Source organism: Diceros bicornis, chromosome 32 (assembly GCF_020826845.1).
Source record: "Diceros bicornis minor isolate mBicDic1 chromosome 32, mDicBic1.mat.cur, whole genome shotgun sequence".
NCBI lineage: Eukaryota > Metazoa > Chordata > Mammalia > Perissodactyla > Rhinocerotidae > Diceros > Diceros bicornis.
The window spans coordinates 9,225,149-9,245,480 of NC_080771.1; the positions used below are offsets into that span (position 1 = coordinate 9,225,149).

The following is a 20,332-nucleotide window of genomic DNA, read 5'->3' on the forward strand; positions in this document are numbered from 1 at the left end:
AACCACTGGCAAACTTTAGCACCATTTCCCAATTACCTTTTCCTCCTAATGCTGACCGTCATCAAACACACCACGTATCTTATTTGTCTGTTTATTGAGTCTTCCCTTACTCCAGGAGGCATGGATTGCCTCTATTTAGCCTGTTTCGCTGCTATATCCCCAGCTCCTGAATCAGGTCCTGGCACATAGCAAGTGCTAATTGAATCTTTGCTGAGTGACTGAGTGAATCTCATTTAATCTTCACAACACCTTTCAAGGTAAGTGCTAATATCCCCAGGGAGAGAGCAGAGGGGACAGTAGTGTAAGACGCTAATGCCATATTAACCTGGAAGTGCGTTGGAAGGCAGGACAGAAGGAGGAAGGAGATGGAGAGGATGTCACTGGAGTTTCCTGCGTGGCTGCAAGGACGTTGCTGTCCTCAGGACTGAGATTCTGGGCTCCCTTCCTGACAGCCCTGCAGACAGTGCAGTTTGTACAGCCAATCAACCCTGCAGCCTCCAGGAGAAGATCTGGGCTCCTCAATGAAGGCTCCTGAAGAAACCCATTATCCAGTTGTCTCTACCTCCCCATAGTGGAGATTTCTAGTATAACTGTCTCTAAGATGGCATTTTTGGGAGCAGGAATTATAAACAAGAAGAGGGTAGGCTGGACTGAGAGAACAGAGTTGAGGACTGGGAGCACTGCCCTGGGAGTCAGGGGAATGAGTTGCAGTCCTACATCTCCCCTCTCTGGGCCTCAGCAAGATGACCACAGGGAGTTACTCTGAGTGCACAGGGGGACTTCTTTCATTCATATTTAACTGGAGCTTAAAGGTGTCAAGGTATAAAACTGTAATCAAGAAACCAAAGGTCCTTACCTCTCTGGGGTCTCCAAGTAAATCGAGAGTGAAAAATTTCTGTGAAGACAAAGGCAGAGGATGTGGGTGAGAAGGCTTCCTGGGATAAAAGCTGGACACTGGCTCCCCTGGGCCTGAGCACAGGGTGTGGGTGTAGGACGGGGAGGGGAACTCTGGAGAGGATGTCTGTGCTTGTGCCTGCCCCGCCCTCCATCCATCTCCCCTTCTTGTTCCCCAGGTAACAACATCCTAATTTTCCTTTTGGGGACCTCTCTCTTCCCCCTCCCTCTTACTCCATGAATCCAGGCATCTGTATGTGGCCTGTTTTCCTGACCACAGAGATTAGTTCAGGGATGAGCACATGCCCACGTCAGTCCAATAGTGTTTGTCCCAAAACTTTGCTAGAATTATTGGGAAAGAGAGTTTCTAAGTAGGTAGATAGAAAACTCTGTAGTTCTAGAGTGCTGTAGTTGTCTTTAACCTCCCCAGGGGACAGACCTGCCTGAGAGTGAAGCCAACACTGAGGGGTAAAAAGCTGAGGGATAGAGATAGATTTTTAATAGTATCATATGTGCATCTGGATTCAGCCGTGCCTGAAGCCATATTCTCCTGAACTGTAGTTTAGTTTTCAGTTAATTACCTGAAAATTCTGTTATAACACATTCCTTTTTTTGCTGAAGGCACTTTGACACGAGTTTTCTCATCTTGCGTTAGAAAATCCTGACTCATACAAGCTCACGAAATTCACCCCACCCTACACTTCTCTTTGTTGTGTGTTCACCAAGATTGTACTGATTGTAAGGTTACACTGTAGTTAACAGGTCTGACCAGCATACAGCATGTGATCAGTAAGGGTCCCTCTTTTATGGGTTGTAGCCAAGGGTATGTGTGTGGGGATGAGCATATTGTGTGTGTGAGTGTCTGTGTGTTTGTGTCTGTTTGTTTTGGGGAGAATGGATAATCATGGAAACACTTCCACATAGTCTCAGAAAATCTCTGAAGAATCTCAGTTTTCTCAAAGTCACCAACTCTTGCCTTAAACCTGGGTCATCTTGAACCACATGGAGAATTGCTGAAATAAATTTGGATCTTTCCAGGCATCAGAAAACAGTTGTGTTTTGCTCCTTTGAACATATTGCTTCCCTTATTTGAGCCAGAGAAACCAAGATCCAAGCCCCAAGGCCACACTGGAGTCAACCCATGGAAATAGAGCAGAGGCCAATGCTAGCGTCCTCTCCCTGGTGTCCAGGAGTATGTTCAGGAGCCCAGGGTCCAGACAGGGAGTCCAGGGGCTCAGGCTACTCCTGGGCTCACATTCACACCCTTCCTCCACAAAGGGAATGGTTTTTATTGGCCCTAGATGCTGTATTCTCTAGGTGTCTGTCCTTGTGATGACCCACTGCCATAGCCATCCATCAATCCTCAAATGTCACCTCTGTGAAGCATCCCTACTGACTATATTGAATGTTTCTCTTCTCTATACTCTCACCACACTTAACTCAAGAAGTATATGGTGTGTTTCTCCTGAATAATTTCTTATGAGCAAGGACTATATCCAATTCACATTTGCATCACCCTCTGTATTACCTGCCCCCCCACATACCTAGCTTGGATGGATGGATTGATCGACTTGGGCGACACATGGAGTATGAGTGAATTGGATGGATAAGTGGATAGATGGGTAAGACCTAGCAGGTATGTGATGGGTGGATCATAGATTTTAGAAGGATGGATGATGGAGTAAAAATATATGGTGGCTGCATAATGCATGATGATTGATAATAGACAAAACAAAGTTACAGATGGTTGGATATTAGATTGATGAAAGGGTATAGATGAATTGGATGGATTGGTGGATAGATAGATGGTAATAAGGTGATGAAAGGGTGGGTGAATGCATGGTTTATTGGTTGAACCAATGAATGGGTGGATGTATAGTTATCCTGGAATGACAACTGAAGTAGAGTCTCAGAAAAACTAGAAAACTGGGCCACCACTTGGTTGTAATTGAGATAGTTTCTAAATGAGCCACGATAAATTGTGACAACATTCCTGAAAATCTTTGTTAATATCCCCATCATCTAAATTCAGGATGGTAGTTACTTCTGGGAATATGTAATGTTTAATTTCTTAAAAATATATCTGAAAACAAGAATGGCAAAATAGTAAGTTTCGATAGAGCTGAGGAATTATTACACAATTGTTCATTGTGTTATACTTTGCCTTGCTAAGGTTTGAGATACTTCATAATAAAAAAGAAAAAAAGAAATTCCCCATCAGATCCAGAGGCTGACACTGCACCTAAGAGGTGAGACACTGCCCCAGGTAGTTTTTCTGGGGCAAGGGGACAACTGAAATGGTGAAGCCTGGAGCCAAGTTTACAGAGTAGGGGGCTTGTGCGGCCACAAGAACGGATGGACCTACCATCTTCTGTGACGTCTTCAGGAGCTCACCCTCTGTCTTCTGGCGCAAGCAGTGAACAAGGACAGCTGAGGTGGTGGTTTTACACCCAGCAAAGGCAGCAATTTTCTGCAGAGATCAGAGGTGATAGCAGGATTAAAGAGCCACGTCCCTTCCCTCGGTCAGTAGAGAGGTGTTCCATCCCAAACTTAATTTCTGAAGGCAGCAGAGGAGGTGGCAGAAAATACTCTAGACCAGCAGGTTTGGGTCCTGGTCCCAGTCATGCCAGTTACACAAGATCTGTCTCTGTTACCTTATTTCTGTTAAAATGGGCACAGTGATCTCAGAGCTGAGCATCTAAGGAGAGGCAGCATGGAGAGGGGCTCAAGAGCATGGAGCCCAGAATCACACTGTCTGGTTTCAAGTCTCAGCTCATCCACTTACTAGCCATTTGGCTTCAGGCAAGCCCCTTATAAAATGGGACCAGAAGAGAAGACGCAGATGGACAGAAGGCAGCCTCCATGATGGTGGGGCCACGGAGAGTGTGTGGGGCTCCCCAGAGCCTAGTACAGTGTCTGACACAGAATCAATGCTCAGTACGTGTTTGCTGAATAAATAAAAAGGCACGTAGAGAAGTAGAGAGGAGAGAGAAAGAGAGAGAGAGGGAAAGAATGGGAGAATGTGAGAGAGAAAGAGCAATAATAAGTCTTAGATACACTTCATTTTCCCAGTTTCTTGTTCCTGTTTGATAGCAAAATCCAGCCCCATCTCCGCTACCTCTGTTTCCTTTAAATGAATTCCCCTTTCTCTACTTAAGCCTGGTCAAGTGGGCTTCTGTTGTCTGTAACCAAAGAATTATGTGAAACATTCTCAAAAATTCTAAAAATTCCCGGTGTCTTCTTTTCCTTTCCGTCTGGCTGCTGCCCCCACCACTCCAGGAAACCAGCTCTCACAGCCCTACAAAAACGCTCCATATCACTGACTCCAGTGGGCGCTCCTCAGCAGAGCCGCCTGTTGCTCACTCTTCCTTGGCTTCCTAACAGTCTCTAGATAAAGACAAAGTCCTCACAGGGTTCTGTGCAGCATGGCCTCTGCAATGTCCCCATCCTCAGCTCAATCCAGGTGCCCTCTGGTCCTTCTGCGGTGGCCACATCAGCCTTTCTCATTCTCTCTCACTTGAGATCCTTCCTCCTGAGGCCGGACATTTGCACCTGCTATTTCCTTTTCCTGGAATATTCTTTTCTCACCAAGTAAATTACCATTCATACCCCTGACTTCAACTCCTTGATAATTTTTTCAGGAAACCTTTCCTGATAACCTCCCCCTTCTCACTGGACTAACTGCTACTTTTGGATTCTGTTATGACATCAGGTACCTCGCCTTTATTGCTCTTGTCACAGTTGACATTTATAATTTATGTGATTATGTAATTATTAATCTGTCTGCTCCATTAGAAGAAGCATCAGGAGGTTGCTAGATGTCTGGCTATATCAAAATTATTTGTTGAGTAAATGAGTGTATGAATTCTCCAGGAACCACTCTCAGTCACAGGCCCTCAGAGAGGGACCATTCCCGGCCCATATGCTGCAAGCAGGTTCACCAGAACTCAGACTCTGAGAGAGACAACACATGGTAACACTCCACTGCCCACTGTCTGGCACGGCCCCCACCTTGGCACACTTTGGGCAGTGTGGTCAGTGGACAGTGCCCTGCGCTGGCAGTGCAGAATCATGAGCTTGAGTCCCAGCTCTGCCCTGATCACTCTCTGACCTTGACAAGCTGCTGCCACTCTCTGCCCAGTTTGCTCAGCTGGATAACTGGGAGATTGAGTGAGGGATCTCCTTGCCCTTCCTGCTCAGCCATTCTCACTTCTGTGATTCTTTGAGGATGTCAGTTGGATCCCACAGCAAGAAAGGCCCCTGAAGACTCCAAGAGAGCAGAGCAAAGAGTGCAGGGGTGGTCCAGTGTAGACCTACCTGCGCTGCGGCCTTCGAGTCCTTCTTGACCAGAGAAGAAATGAGGGCCACCCCACTCTCAGAGATGGCACGGTGGAAGAGGTTCTTGGCCAGTGGAGATAACATCTGAGTGAGGATGGAGAGGAAGACAGTTTATGCTCACGGGGAGGGATCTTCAAGAGCTCTGCCCTGGCCCATTCCCCTGGAGACCCTGGGACTCAGTGGACATGACAGGTCATTGCCTGGCCTGGCCTGTGCCCCAGGCTGACCTTGGGACCTGGCTTCTCTAGGAAAACCTCTGTCAGCTGGAGGGAGCCAGGAGCACAGAGTGAGGGACAGACAGGAAGTGTGTGGCATGTGCGGATTATAACAATCAAAAGTATCTGAAAGATGCTTGGCTATTCCAAGCATCACTTTAAAGGCACAATTCTGATTCTGTATTTCCATTACTCAGAATGTATCCTAAGAAAAAATATCATGGTGGCACACACGATTTTTAAGAATGCTCATGCTGCTTACAAGAGTAAAAATTGGAAATAATTCAAGGTTTCAATATTATGATATTGTGTAAGTAAGTTATTTTTCATTCTTACCGTGGTATGCTATGTGACTTTAAAAAATAAAATTATGGAAGAATACTTAATGATTAGGGAAATATTTATGTTGTATTATGATGTTAAGGAAGGCTTTTTTGTTTAAAATTCCTAGATAGATAGAGAGGTAGACAGAAGATAGAGTGAGTCAAGGAAAAAAGTCTAGAAAACTACATGTCAAACTGTCCATGGTGAGGATCTCTGGATAATGGGATTATGGATGAATTTTCTCTTCTCTGAGGTTACCTGTACTTTTCCTTTATATTCACTTTATAAAACATAAAAATATTTCCCTTTGAGTATTCAACTACAGAGCCAATAATTTGTTTAAAAGTACGCTAATAGGTCTGACCGTCTACTAAACTGTGAGGCAGCTGCAGGGTTCCCCACAGCTCCCAGCATCTTCTAATCTGGTTTTCCATCTTTGCTTCCCTCAGTGTCTCCCTCAGCCCCATTCCCCATATCAGGCTCCCAGGTCATGTCTGTGTCCCATATCCCCTGTCCCATCCCTCCCTGTCCCACCTTCTGACCCCTCCTCCCTCCCACCCAGTCCCCCAGCCCAGCTCCATCCCTCACTCCACAGACTGCTGCCCTTGGGCATGGAGGAGACATCAGACCACCTCAGAGGAGGCCCCTGACCTGCTCTTAGTGCTCATGTCCCACTGACATATAGATCTGGCTTCAAGCCAAGCAAGACACTCTGCCCAAATCTCATGGTTGACTCCTCTTATTCATAACTTATACCCACCACTACTTCCCAAGAGAAGTGAGGTGAGTTATATGTCAAAATGATTAGGAAGGAGAGAGAGATCTCAACCAAGTGAGAAAAGGAGGAAGGCTATTGTAGCAGCTGAAGCTGGAGTTTCTTATGGCCCCAGGATGCTAAGCTGAGTTCTGAGCTTCCTGGGAGCCAAGAAGAGATTGGCCATTAGCTCTCCACCATCAGATGCTGTGAAGAGAAGGGTCAGCCTTGAATCCAGGTCTAGGAGCCCATGGCTAGATTGGCTGGTCTCTAACGAGTCCCATCAGAAACCACACCAGGGCCAGGAACACTTACAAGAACAGAGACACTTTCACCTCCCGCTGACTGTCCAAAGATGGTCACAGAGCCTGGGTTCCCTCCAAAGTTGGCAATGTTCTCCTGGACCCAGTGCAGTGCAGCCACCTGGTCCAAGTGACCCCAGTTCCCCCGGCTGTGTTCGTCCCCTGTGCTGTGAGTAAGAGAACAGGGTGAGGCGGGAGCAGAGACATCATTGCAGGGCTCACAGGACCATAGATGGGGCTGGGAGCTCTAGGTGAGCCTTCTGGAATGAGGTGTGGCTTCCACAGCCCTGACACAGGGGTCTTCACCTGTCTTCCTCTCCTGCAGCATTGTTCTTTTGTGGGCTCTACAGTCCTTCATCCCCATCTATCTATTGAGCATCTACCATGTGCAAACACTGTCCTAAGAGCCAGGAGCCCATCTGAGAAGAAGACATGCAAATCTATGACTACACAGAGCTCACACTACAGATCATAAGCAAATAAACAGATAAGTATAGAATATAATGTCATGTAGTGAAAGTGCTTTCAGGAAAAACAAAATTGGGAAAGCGAAAAGGCAGAGTTGGGGCAGTGGGATCCTATTTCAGATCACATGACCAGGGAAGGCCTCTTTGAGGCTGTGGCATTTGAGTAGAGACCTGAGTGAATGAGCACAGAGCCTTGCAAATATCCAAAGAGGGGAATTCCAGGTGGAAGAAACAGAAAGTACAAAGACCCCGGAGTCCAGTGAACAAAGTGTGAGTGTAGGACATACAGCTAGAGAGGGCCCTGTGGGCCTTGGTGAGGACGTCGACGTCATTGTCAGTAAGAAGGGAAGTCACTGCAAGGGAAGGACGTGAATCCGTTTACATAGTAAATGATCACTCTGGCTACTGTATGCATCAGACAGAGTATAAAAGTAGCAGGGTTATAGAAGTAGGAGCTTATTACAATAATCCAGGAGAGAGACACAGAGGGCTTAGATTAGAGTGGGTGCAAGGGAGGAGGTGAGAAATGACTGAATTCTAAATGAATCTTAAAGGTGGAGCCAGAGCATTTGCTGATCAACTGAATGTGGAGTGTGAGAAAAAGAGAAGTGTAAAGGTTGACCACATGACCTTGATCCTGAGCAACTAGAAGGATGAAGCTGCCAACAGTTGAGCAAGGGGCACTGTGAGGAAAGTTGGAGGGTTTTGGGGGAGGGGCAGTGGCAGTCAAGGGTTAAGTTTGTCCCTGTGAAGTGTGAGGTGCCCTTTAGACGTCCAGTGGAGACTTCAGGGGGTAGAAGGACGTAGTTAATGATGTGCATCTGGGTCTCAAAGGAGAAGTTCGGGCTAAAAATAGGGAGCCATGAAAGTGCCCCCTGATGTCACTGCAGGCAGCAGTGGAGATGGAGAAGGAGACACACTCAGAGGACTGAGGACAGGGAGGAGGAAGGTCCAATGAAGGGGCTGAGAAGGAGCAGTCTGTGAGGTAGGAGGTCGTCAGGAGTGGAGAGAAGAGAGCATTTCAAAAAGAAGTGAGCAATTGTCTGTGGATGCTGCCACGACCATGTGTGGATGTTTGCCGAGACTGGGCGAAGAGGTTCAATTGGTCATTGGTGATCTCGAGCAGAACAGACTGGTGACATTGTCGGGGTGAAAACCTGACTAGCATTGGTACAGGAGACATTGGGAGGAGAGGAAGCGGGTAGCGTAGATGTATCAGTTTTTCTGTAATGGGGAGCAGAGAAATGGGCCATGGGTGAAAGTGATGAGCAGTCTTAATGAAAGCAATACATACTGGGTCATGATGCACCTGGGTTAACCCTTCTCCAGCTCCATAGGTAATTCCAGGAAGTATCCCACCCCTCCATCAGCCCACCCAACAGCCATCTCAGGGTCAGAGGTCCTGGGGCTGGTGCATTCAGAAAAGGCTCATAGTAACTGTGTCCTGCAGGAAACCAGGTTCTGTTTCCACGGAGACTTGATGGAGAAGACTCTAGCCTTGACTCATGCATATGCCAAATGCAGAAGGGAAAGAGATGAGTGGACCCGACAATCCCTGGGAGGGCTGTTCTTTGAGAACAGATGCTACAACAACCTCCCAGCTCCAGCCACGTATTTCTTCACCCAAAAGCATTCACTGAGATCCCACCATGAATCTGCTCCTTCCTTACTTTACCACCAGGTAGGATGTGTAATCCTCTGAGTGCTGCGCTGCATGCTAACTGGCATTTTAGAGGTTGCAATGTGCTGAGGCAACACAAGTGAAAAGGAGATGAGCATTTCAGAGAAGGTAACATTGGAGTTAGCCAGCCCTGGCAGTCTAGCGGTTAAGATTCAGTGCTCTCACTGTCATGGCTCAGGTTTGTTTCCCCATCAGGGAAACATACCACTCATTTTTTGGTTTTCATACTGTGGTAGCTGCATGTTGCTGTGATGCTGAAAGCTACGCCACCAGTGTTTCAAATACCAGCAGGGTCACTCATGGTGGACAGGATTCAATGGAGCTTCCAGACCAAGACAGACTAGGAAGAAGGACATGGCCACCCACGTCCAAAAAAATTGGCCATGAAAACCCTATGAACAGCAGTGGAGTATTGTCTGATACGGGGCTAGAAGATGAGAGGATGGCACAGAAACACCGGGCAGAGTTCTGCTCTGCTGATCATGGTCTCTAGGAATCAGAATCAAATCAATGGCTCCAATAGCAAACATTTGGGTTGGGCCTCACAGGATGAATAAAAGTTTGTCAGGTAGAATAGGCATTCTACGCAGAAGGGACAGCACATGCAAAAGCTCAGAAGCAGTGGACCAGTGTGGCTGGGAAATGAGAAGGTAGATGGAGCCCAATTATGAAGGGACTTGGGTGCCTTACTACGGAACTTAGCAAAGATCCCCTTGAGGGCAGACATGACAAGAGTGAGGTCCTAGCATCCTTGATTTGGGGGCCAGTGTGCAGTGAGGGGAGTCCAATATCTTACCTAAAGAATCCCCAGATGCCCAGGCGGTACTGAATGGTCACCACCACCACGTTTTCATGGGCAGAGAGAACGAGCCCATCGTATGTTGATGCTCCGCCCAGCACCAGACCACCTCCATGGATCCACACCATCACCTGGACAGGGAGGAAGCAACAATACTGGTTATAAGAAGCAGAGCTGAGGAGGACCTCAAGAGGTTGTCTGGTTTGGTCACCTATCTCTTACCGATGCCTCAAGGAGGCCATTACCCAAAGTTCACCACTCCCCAGCAAAGTTGGTGAAGGTAGTCGCTCTCCTCTCCCACTCTCCCAGCTGGGACTCAGGCCACCACCCCACTCAATGCATCCTTGTTGCCCTTGCCTGTCCCCCAAGCCTCAGTGTCACCTCTAACGAGGACTCTACATGCTGAGAACACCATCATGGGCACATTTAAGGTGAAGGGTGCCATCTCCTTGCTAACACTCTCATCATCCTCTTGCGTGGACCCCTCACCCAGCTCATCATATTCTGCATGCCACCACCCTTGTATTTCAGCTTCATGTTAGTTACCTCTTATTCAGTGAATTAAATTTCTCTCATGCATGAATGATTATCTAAAGAAGCTCATATCCCTCTAGTGGTATGTTTTCTTAATATGCCTTCCCTCTGCCTCCTCTGCATTCCCAATCCCACCCATCCTCTAAAGCCCAGCCTAAAAGCCATCTCCTCCAAGAAGTCCTCAATCATTTGACTAACATGATCTGAGAACCTACTATGTGCCAAGGACTGTGATCGCAATCAAGGATGAGTGGCACACAACAATTCATGACTCAGGGTTCTTGCATTTAAAGAATTCACATAGCAAGGAAGTGAGAGTAGCTGAAATAATAATACTGTAATAATTTTGTTAATTAAAAAAACTCGTAACACAAACTATGTGCCCAGTACTGTTCTAAGCATTGAAAAATAAACCATCCATGAAGTAGGGACTACTACTGTTCCATTTAACAGACAGTAAAACTGATGAACTTAGCCTGACTGAGGTCACACAGCTAATAAGTGGTGGGGCCAGGACTTGAACCTAGGCAGTCTGGCTCCAGAGTCCACATGTTGAGCCACCCAGCACACTACAGCCAACGGCCACAGTGCAGTAGGTCAGCTGTTAGGGAAGGAGTAAGATCTTCCCTTCAACTCTAACTAACGTGTCCCGAGTACTACTTTGTGTACCTCGCCAGGTACTGAGATAAGGCTTGATATTCATCATGAATACTCATATGCGATTATTCTTGTTTTGAAAAAACAGAACCAGGTGTCTTAGCTAGTAAAAGGCAGAACCAGGATTTAAAAGGAGATGCTATAATTCCAGAACCTGTGACCATAGGCAGAAGTCTCTTGCCTCCAGGTTGCCAGAGCTCCTATTCCTCCCACACCTCTGATCCCTGCCAACCTCCGGGTGGAGGGACTGAATGTGAGTCATCTCTGAGAGAAAGCTGAGCCAAGGTCCAGTCGGTAGTGATCTGCTGAAGTTAGTCTCTGTCTGTGCAGCCCAGATGATAAAATCCTTGAAAGCAGGGGCTGTATAGTAATGGTTTTATGTTCCTCCTTTCTCCTAACCCTAAGGTCTAGCCATGTATATGGGGGCACTGAGTACATAACAGAAGAATGAATGAATGAACGAATGAATGAATGAATGAGTCAACTTTTGTCTCCACCCATTTGGGCCAAGCATGTGCAGTGATGCTTCTAGATACAGGTTCACAGACACCTCCTCCACTCCTGGGCACCATGCCAGATGTGTCCTGGGAGATGGCTGGGTGTTCACACCCCTCCCTTCTCCACTCCAGGACCCCTCATTTTCCAGCAGACCCTTCTCACCCTCCAGCCTTGTCTGGAAGCCTGCCCCATCTCTGGGCCTCCCTTTATTTAGGAAATTCTGACTCACTGTGTCGTCAGCCCCTGCCAAAGACAATTAGGGAGGGAATTTAGCTACAACAAAGTCCCAGATAGTTGGCCAAAGGCAAAAGGAAAGTGCTTCTTGGATTGACTCACGTTCTTCCCTCACACTTCCCTCACAGGACACCTCAGAGAGGGATCTTAGTGTGCTGAGGACAGGCCACACACAGGCTCGATTTCCTAGGCTGTGTCAAATAACACTGGTTGAATGTCAGAAGACTCATGCTCTTCTCCTGTCAACTCTATGTGTGACCCTGCCTTCCCTCTCTGGGCCTCAGTAAAAGAAGGGTTGGGTTGTTGGCTTATCTCTAAGTTCTTTCTAGTTCTAACGTTATTGGATATGTCTTAGCTGCTCTCTGTATCACATTCTTAATGTATCATCCAAGAGTAATCATTCTTCTTCTTCTATTAGTGTAAGACAACTTGGAAAAACTGAAAGGTACATTACAGATGTGCAGCAAACTCTCCAATAGATCCCATGTCTGTCACTAGGGAAACTGAGGTTGAAGGGGAGCAGAACATGCCACCCCAAAATATGCCATTTTAGTATACTGATTATTTTGAAATAAACTTACTTAAGAAAGCTACTTAGGAAAGAGTGAGTGTAAGAAGCACATTCTAACTGCTTTTTTCCCTTCAAAAGTAGGAAAGAAATCTCCCATGTGAAGGGTACCCTCCCTGCACCAGGAGGGTAAAAGGCATCCTTATCACCAGAGATAGGGAATTTAAGGCCGAGAAGGCTGTATAAACAACCTTTGTTACTTCCTCTTTAACTTCTTACCCCAACCCAAAGCCCTTTGCTTTGTCAGATCTTCACGAATAATCCTGTCTTTGTTTAAAATGGATAAATGCTGCTTGCTTTGGTTGCTTCTTTGATGTTCAAATTTTTATAAGCTCCTGTATGTACGAAATTAAATTTGTTTTTCTCCTGTTAATCTGTCTTATGTCAATTTAGTTATTAGGTCTGTCAAAGAACTTAGTAAGGAAGAAGAGGAAAGTTTTCATCCCCTGCAGTTTCCTGTGGTCACGTGGTCTGGCTGTGGAGGGTAAAGAAAGCCCTGGGGCCCCTGAAACAGCCACGGCTGGTGTGTCCCCACCCCAAACTGCCTTCATCCTCTTCCAGTCTCCACCAGAAGATCCTGGAGGCTGGAACTCACCAGCCTTGACCAGTGGTTCCCACTGCTTACCGGCAGCCTGCTTTTCTTCGTCAAGTCAGCAGGAGTGTAAATGTTTAGGTACAGACAGTCTTCAGAAAACTTGAGAGGAATGTTCTCCCTTCCGTTGGTAAGGTAGTCTGAGAATTCCTGCCCCATTACTGCATCTTGGGAGCACCTGGGAAGGGATGGAAACGAAGAACTCCTGAAGCTCAATCAGATATAAGCAAGGAGGTGTCTCCTGCTGTCAAGTGGGGTCTTGGACTGGGGAGGTTAGGCCTGTAATAGAGTTGTTCTTACCAGACTGGAGACACTGGAATGGGCAGGAGACTATCTCAGGATCTGTGAGGGAGGCCCTGGGGCTCACTAAGGTCTTCCAGGACTGTCTACAGCTAGGAGGCCTGGCACCTGTCCCAACCCAGATATTGGGGGATGCCCAGGGTCAAGAGGGGAGGCTGCATATACACCTGGGGGATGACCATTTCCTGCATGCCCTGGACACAGTCTGGCTCTCCTCTGGGCTTTTTACGGTGGGCTGCAGGGTGAAGATGTTCTCACCAGGTAAACCATCCTAGTCCATGGGAGAGTTACATAAAGCATGAGAAGTCACTCAAATGGCAGACATTTAAGTCATACAACAAGTAAGGGTGAAACATTTGTAGGGCAGCATTAAAAGAACTGTGTTCTAGTCCTGCCTCAGCCATTAAGACGCTGGGTGACTTTGGTTGAATTCCTTCCCTGCTCTTGGCCTTAATCTGCTAGATCTAGGTGAGGGAGTGATTTCTATCAGGAGTCTGCAGCCCTAACATACTAAGACTCTATCATCACCCATCCCCCACAAGCACTAATGCTTGCCCTAATAACCGATCTTAAAGATCCAACGGAGATTATAATTGGCAACATTTACTGAGTCCTCCCAGCATGCCAGGTGTTGTACTCTTTGTGTATTAACTCATTTAATCCTCAAATCAGCCCCATGACATAGGTTCTATTATTCTTCAGATTTTATAGACAAGAAAATTAAGGCAAAGAGAAGTTAGAACTCCTTCCTTCACACAGCCAGAAAGATCCATACTGTGGAGCGCTTATGTTTCCAAGGATGTTATAAGCAACATTTTGTGAATGTCAATGTACCCAGAAGGCAGGCATCACTGCCTCCAGAGTGTAGATGAGGAAACTGAGCCACAAAGGTGCTTGGATGGCACAGCTGTCAAGCGGCAGAGTCAGAGCCTGCAAAATCAGGAGTCAGGACTTCCTGATTTCTATCCTGTGGGAACTTTGCCCAGATCACCAAGAACAAGGGGCATAATATTCATAAAATAAGAAATTCAAATGTCAAAAAAGGGAACAACATTAGTATTCAAATAATTGAGAATAAATAGCAAAATTATATACATAATTATGATGATGATGATGATTATTTTGCCTATCCATTTGCCAAAAAAAATTTAATGATCCCAAACATTGCCGAAAGTGCCGTGAATGGAGGTTTTCATATATTAATGGAATGAGTGTAGTTGGGACATTTCTGGAGGGAAATTTAACAAAAGGTGCATATTCTTGGACTCATAAAAGTCATTTATTGGAACTTATCCAAAAATATTCATGTTTGTGCATAAAGATTTACCTACAGGATTTTCATTAGAGAGTTACGTATATTATCCAAAACATCTGGAACAACTTAATGAGCACAAATAACAGATTAGGTAAATAAATTATGATTCAATACCCAAGGTAATGCAGCTATTAAATATCAGGCTGTGATATTTAATGACATAGAATGATGTTCATGATGTACTGATAAATGAGCAAAGCAGGTATCCAAACAATTGTACAGTGTGATGGGATATTGTGATTTATAATAAGAAATATATATTTGTTTTTTGTCCAGTTTCCGGCACAGAGCTCCTGAAATATTGGAATTTCCTGTGTTGAGAGCTATGAAGACGTCTTATGTTATATTAATGAAGTGACTTTTGGACTGCACCTGAGGAAAGGGGCTTGCTCCCAGGAGAACTAACCAGTGATTAGAGGGTTGGAACTTTCAGTCCCTCCCCGCTGACGTCTGGGGAAGAGAGAGGGGCTGGAGCTTGAATCAATGGTCAATGGTCGATGATTTAATCAATCATGCCTGTATAATGAAACCTCCATAAAAAAAGTAGAGGACGGGGTTCAGAGAGCTTCCAGGTTGGTGAACCAGAACACTTCCATGTGCCACGGTGCCAGGCCCCAAACTCCACAAGAACAGAGTTCCTTTCTTCAGGACCTCGCCATATGTATCTCTTCATCTGCTGTTGATTCGAACCCTTTAATATTCTTTGTAATAAACTGGCCATCTAGTGAGTAAACTAGTTTCCTGAGTTCTATGAGTCACTCTAGCAAATTAATGGCTTGGAGTGGGTCATGGGAACTTCTGATTTATAGCCAGTTAGTCAAAAGTGCAACGTGGACTTGGAATTGGCATCAGAAGCAGAGGGCAGTATTGTGGGACTGATCCCTTAAACTGTGGTATCTGATACCACCTCTTCTTAAATAGTGTCAGAATTAAGTTGAATTATAGGACACCCAGCTGGTGTCTGAGAATGGCTTGCTGGTGTGGAAAAAAACAACACATATTGGAATTGTGTGCAGATTCTTACATAGTTATATTTTTAAGGGAGAAAATATGCAACAGATAAAAGACTAAATAGAATCTAAAATATGAGCAGCAGTTTTCTCCAGGAGGTGAAATCATATACAATTTTCATTTTCTTATCTTTTCTTACCTGTACTTCCTCACTTTTCTGTATTAAGTATGTATTACATTTGCGTCAGAAAATAAAAACAATGAATATTACTTTTAAGGAAGGAAGAAAGCAAGGGGAGAAGAGTAGAGAAGAGGAAAAAAAAGAAAAGGAGGCAAGAGGCAGGACCCTGGAAATTACTAGAAATGCCTTGCTAAAATGAATAAAGTCTGAATGGATGCATGCAGGCATCTGGGTGCCCTGGGGTGAGGCTGGGGGACTTCTTTGCCCAATTTGTCTAGAGTGACTGAGATGCAACAACATTGCTCTGCTCGTGACTATGTGGCTAGACACACCTGGGAGTTGAGAACTTGCCTGGCCAACACCCCAAAGCACTCCCCACCCACACACTGCCTGGTTCACCCCACTGGCCAACTATGGCAAAGTACAGACAGGAAAATAAACAGAAACACTACTTCTGATCCTTTGCACTTGCTCACATTTTTATTTTTTTCCAAAGCACTTATCATACTCTAACATACTAAATAATTCATTTATTAATTTGCATATTGTTTATTATCTGTCTCTTCTCCTAGAATGCAAGACCCATGAAGATGTGATCTTTGTTCTGTTCATTAATGGATCCCAGGAACCTAGAATATGGCTGGCACACAGTAAGTGCTCAATAACTATATGCTGAATAAAGGGCTCTAGAATGCTGTGAGAGTTCTGGAATGTCTCTAAGGATCTACAGTATCTGGAAGATTCCAGAATAAATTATAAGCCACTCAGAGGATTGTCTGGGCTCCTTCCTGCATCACTTTGAGGCAAATGTCCCACTGAAAGTTGCCAAAGCCATCCCCCGGCTTACATAGGAGGGTAGGAGGTGGTGTTCTTCACGAAGTGCCATGGGTCTGCAGGCTGCGGCGGAGCAAACCTCAGGGGTCCAAGAGGGGGCTTGGCAAAAGGGACTCCAAGGAAAATGGCCACAGGCTGTGCAATTCCTTCTAGGCTGACATACTTCCCCAGGACCTTGCCCTGCACGGTGTCCACAACAGGCGGCAAGGATGGGAGCCCTGCTGGACATGGAGAGGAAATGAGGACACATCAGGGATGGAAGGTTTGACCTGGATTCCAGATGAGTCTCCCACTTTCAGCATGTGACCTTGAATGAGTGACCACAACTCTCTAATCCTCAGTTTCTTCTTATGTAAAAGAGAGATGAAGTTAACTGTCCTTCCTAACTCATCGGGCTATCTTAAGGAGCAAAGTGGAATTGGAGGTAAAACAACACCAAGTAAATGTAAAAGCAAGAAAGAGAGCTGCTGGGAGTGAACAGACACTGGGTTTCCACTCTCAGGAGCCTCTGGAAACAATTATCCACTAGGATCCTGGTGCTGAGCTGCATACTGGATGGGAGGGTGAATAAGAGGTGGCCCCTCTTCTCAGAAGCTCTGAACCTTGTAGGGAGAATGAGCCACATACATACCTGACCCTCCTGCTGGGAAGAGAGTGGTCAGTGTCCTGAGAGAGGCACCAGTAAGGTCCTACAGGAGTTAGAAGAGGAACCGAGGCCTTCTGATTGGTGGCATCATGGAGGCCGTGACCTTGGAGTGGGAACTTGCAGCAGGAGGAGGACTGAGCAAGGGGAGACGGAAGAGGGGGCATAAAGGTATAAAGCAGAGAAGAGAATGTGCGGAGGCTCTGAGACAGCAAAATGCAAGGCCTGCCCGAGGAAGAGTGATGGACCATTTGAGCCAGAGGGAGTCTGTGGGGAGGGGAAAAGAATCCTGGGCTGAGAGTGGTTCATGTCTGGGAGGACCTCGAATGCCAGGCTAAGCGTTTAGGCTTTATTTAGCGGGTAAATGAGCAGCAGGGAACAGTCCTGGAGTGCAGGAGAGTGACACAATCAGCTTGAAGAGAGTTCTTCTGGTGGCTCTGAGCAAGGTTGTCCAGAGGGGGAGAGACAGGGGGTCAGCTTCCTCTCTGTTCCGTTCTTGTGGAGCAGACAGTGCTTCCTCACTGAGCTGAAACTCACCTCCCTGCAGCTTCCCCATCAGCCCTGGTTCTACCTGCTGTGGGACCATCCTGAGCTGTCGTGGGGCAGTTGGCCTTTCAGACACTTGATCGTGCCCATCCCTCAGGTCTTCTATTGTGTGTCCTCAGTTTGTTTAAGTATTCCTCATAGGAAATGATGTCTAGCCTCCCATCTTCCCAGTTGGTCTCCTTTAGATGTAGACAAAAGGTCAACTCTCCTTCAAAGTGTCTGGCTAGAGCAGAAAGAATAACTCAGATTTGTTCTTATAGAAGAATATCGAATGCTAACCTTCAAGAGAGATGAAGTGGACAGGAGCCAGATTGTTAAGGGTGAGAACGTGGGTGATGGGTGAGAGGCATCAGCAATAATGGTAAGAGCAGCAGTTACCACGTATGTAATAGGTCATGATTATATACTGAGCACTTCCTTTGTGCCAGATGTGCATTTCAGCTCAGTTTAATTAATCTTTACAAAAGCTTTGCTAGGTAGGTATCCATATGCCCATTTTACAGATGAGGAAGCTGAGGAAATGGAGGAAGCCAGTATGGACTTTCTGAAGATGAAATGTGATGGCCTTGCTAAAGGGGGACCATTAGTAAAGGAGTGATCCCCCCTCTAATCTCTAATTTTATTCTTACTCTGCCCTTACACTCAGTTCCAGGCCTCTCATGGTGCCATACCACCAGAAAGAAGATAGACTCCAGATGGGCCTGGGCTGTCAGGACACTGGTGGCCAGAGCACTTGCTCTGGACTCAGGAGTCACAGAGAGAGTCCAAGAGCATGATTTTCCAGCTGACCTTGGACAAGGCCATTTCCCTGTCTGAACCTCAGTTTCTCCATCCATCAAATGGCACACATGCATTCTGAGGTTCCCTGTTGCACCCTTGTATTAACCATGTCCTTAGTGTCTGTGTTCGATGCTTTGACATCCAGGGCCTTGCTGACCCTGGAGGGACTGTCCCTCCCAGAGGCAGCCATTCCTAGAGTTGGGAATCAGCTTGTCCTTCCAGCATGCCACAACCCATACCCCAACCACCTTCTTTATCAGGCTCCTGCCCTAATCACACAGGACCAGGTACCTGACAACTGCAGACAGCCCCGAGGCCCCAGAGCCCATTGAAATTGTTCAGTTTGCCTACTCTAAACCTACTTATCCTGCCTCACCCCTTCCTCCCTCCAGTAATCATGATAAAGACTCTCGCTCACAATTCCTCCTCCTCCCTCTGTATCCTGACCCCCAAGTGCTTCCCCCTGTGGCCCACTATGGTGGTGACGTGACTCATCCCCTTGGGAACTATGAGTAACAGACTATCTTTTCAGTGGCATTCAGCTCCTGGTCTGTCGGTCTTACCATTACCCAAATTTCTATTAATACATTATAATTTCAAACAACCCCTTATTTATGAATCTTTATTTTGCACTCTCTCTACACCAGGAACTATGAGCTTTAGAAACAACAACCCATTTCTTTCTCACAACAGCCTAGTGAGGTAGGCACTGTTGTCTACCGCATTTTAAAGGGGGAAACTGAGGCACAGAAATGTGAAGTACCTTGCCTAAGGATACACAGCTAGTAAGTGCTGAGATGAGATTCGAACCTGTGCACTCTGGCCCCAGAGTTGATGTTAATATTTTTTAAGCCACACTCCATGATTTGGCCATATCTGCACTAATAATCAAGGGGAAAATAAACTGAGCTCTCCAAAGTCCTCATCTGGAGGCACGAGGTTAGGTGGTTGCCCTCCTGTGAGTGTGCGGGCAGCCAAGGTTTTGGGGTGTTTACCCTCCATTACATCTCTGTCAGACCCAGGGCTTGGGAGCCTCTGAGATCCAAGTCTGGGGGGGAAGCTACGGCTGAACCGGACCTGTCGTGTCTTTGTCCTATACGCATCTCCTCCACCTTGTCCCCAGACAAGGATTTCCAATGTGCCCTGCTATTTGTATTTCAGAAGGACTCACCCCAAGACTTGGAAGTGGCCAGGGAGACCAGGACCAGAGCGAAGAGCCACATCGTGGAAGGACGGCAGCTCCTGGGCCTGCAGGTCCCCATGCTGCTTATAGGGGCTGTGCAGTCCAGAGCCCTCCAGAGCCCCAGCTCGCCCCGCCCCTCAGCACCTGCTCCTGTTGTTGATAGCCTAATCAGGCAGAAAAGCTCTCTCCCTTCCAAAGTTGGCTCTGGACTTTTTTGGAGCCTCAAAGTCACCCCTGCCCAGAGTTTACCCTCTTTTATCTGAACAGCCTGTCCTGAAGTCTCCAGTTACAGATAGCCACAGATTGGTCACACAACTTGTTACATAAGGGTTTCTCCCTTCCTAGACTCTAACCATAGTGCTGTGAGCTTCCCAAAGGCAGGCACAAGCAACAGATGCCTTTTGGCAGCAGGAGGCTTTGGTCTGGGGTTCTTAGAATAAGCATAAAAACTTTTAGACCAACTCCCAGCCCCACAGCTGCAGCTGGGGAACTGAGGACAAATCTCTCACCTTCCCTGGGCTTCTATTTCATAGAGCTCTATGTTGCCAAGTATGGAAGCATCTTAAATTTCATCCAGTCTTCCTTCTGATGCATAAATTAACTGCCAATTGAGTCAGCCTCCTGTCGCACACCTCCAGGGTCAGGGAACTCACTACTTTTCCAGATAGGAATCTTGGGATAGAATGTTCTCACAGTAATGAACTCCAGCGCTCCATAGTCCCTGGCTCTAACCATCCATCCA

The 20,332-nt window shown here is 46.5% G+C and overlaps 1 protein-coding gene across 1 annotated transcript; it reads right to left on the bottom strand.

The window, feature by feature from the left end:
* Nucleotides 1–757: 757 nt before the first annotated feature.
* Nucleotides 758–19,630, bottom strand: LOC131395931 (liver carboxylesterase 1-like). Its single transcript, XM_058527705.1, has 8 exons — nt 19,579–19,630; nt 16,452–16,656; nt 12,891–13,035; nt 9,772–9,905; nt 6,841–6,994; nt 5,212–5,316; nt 3,260–3,364; nt 758–895 (listed from the first exon to the last, which is right to left on the bottom strand). Exons 1-8 carry the CDS (start codon nt 19,628–19,630, stop codon nt 758–760), a joined length of 1,038 nt encoding a protein of 345 aa, XP_058383688.1.
* Nucleotides 19,631–20,332: the final 702 nt, after the last annotated feature.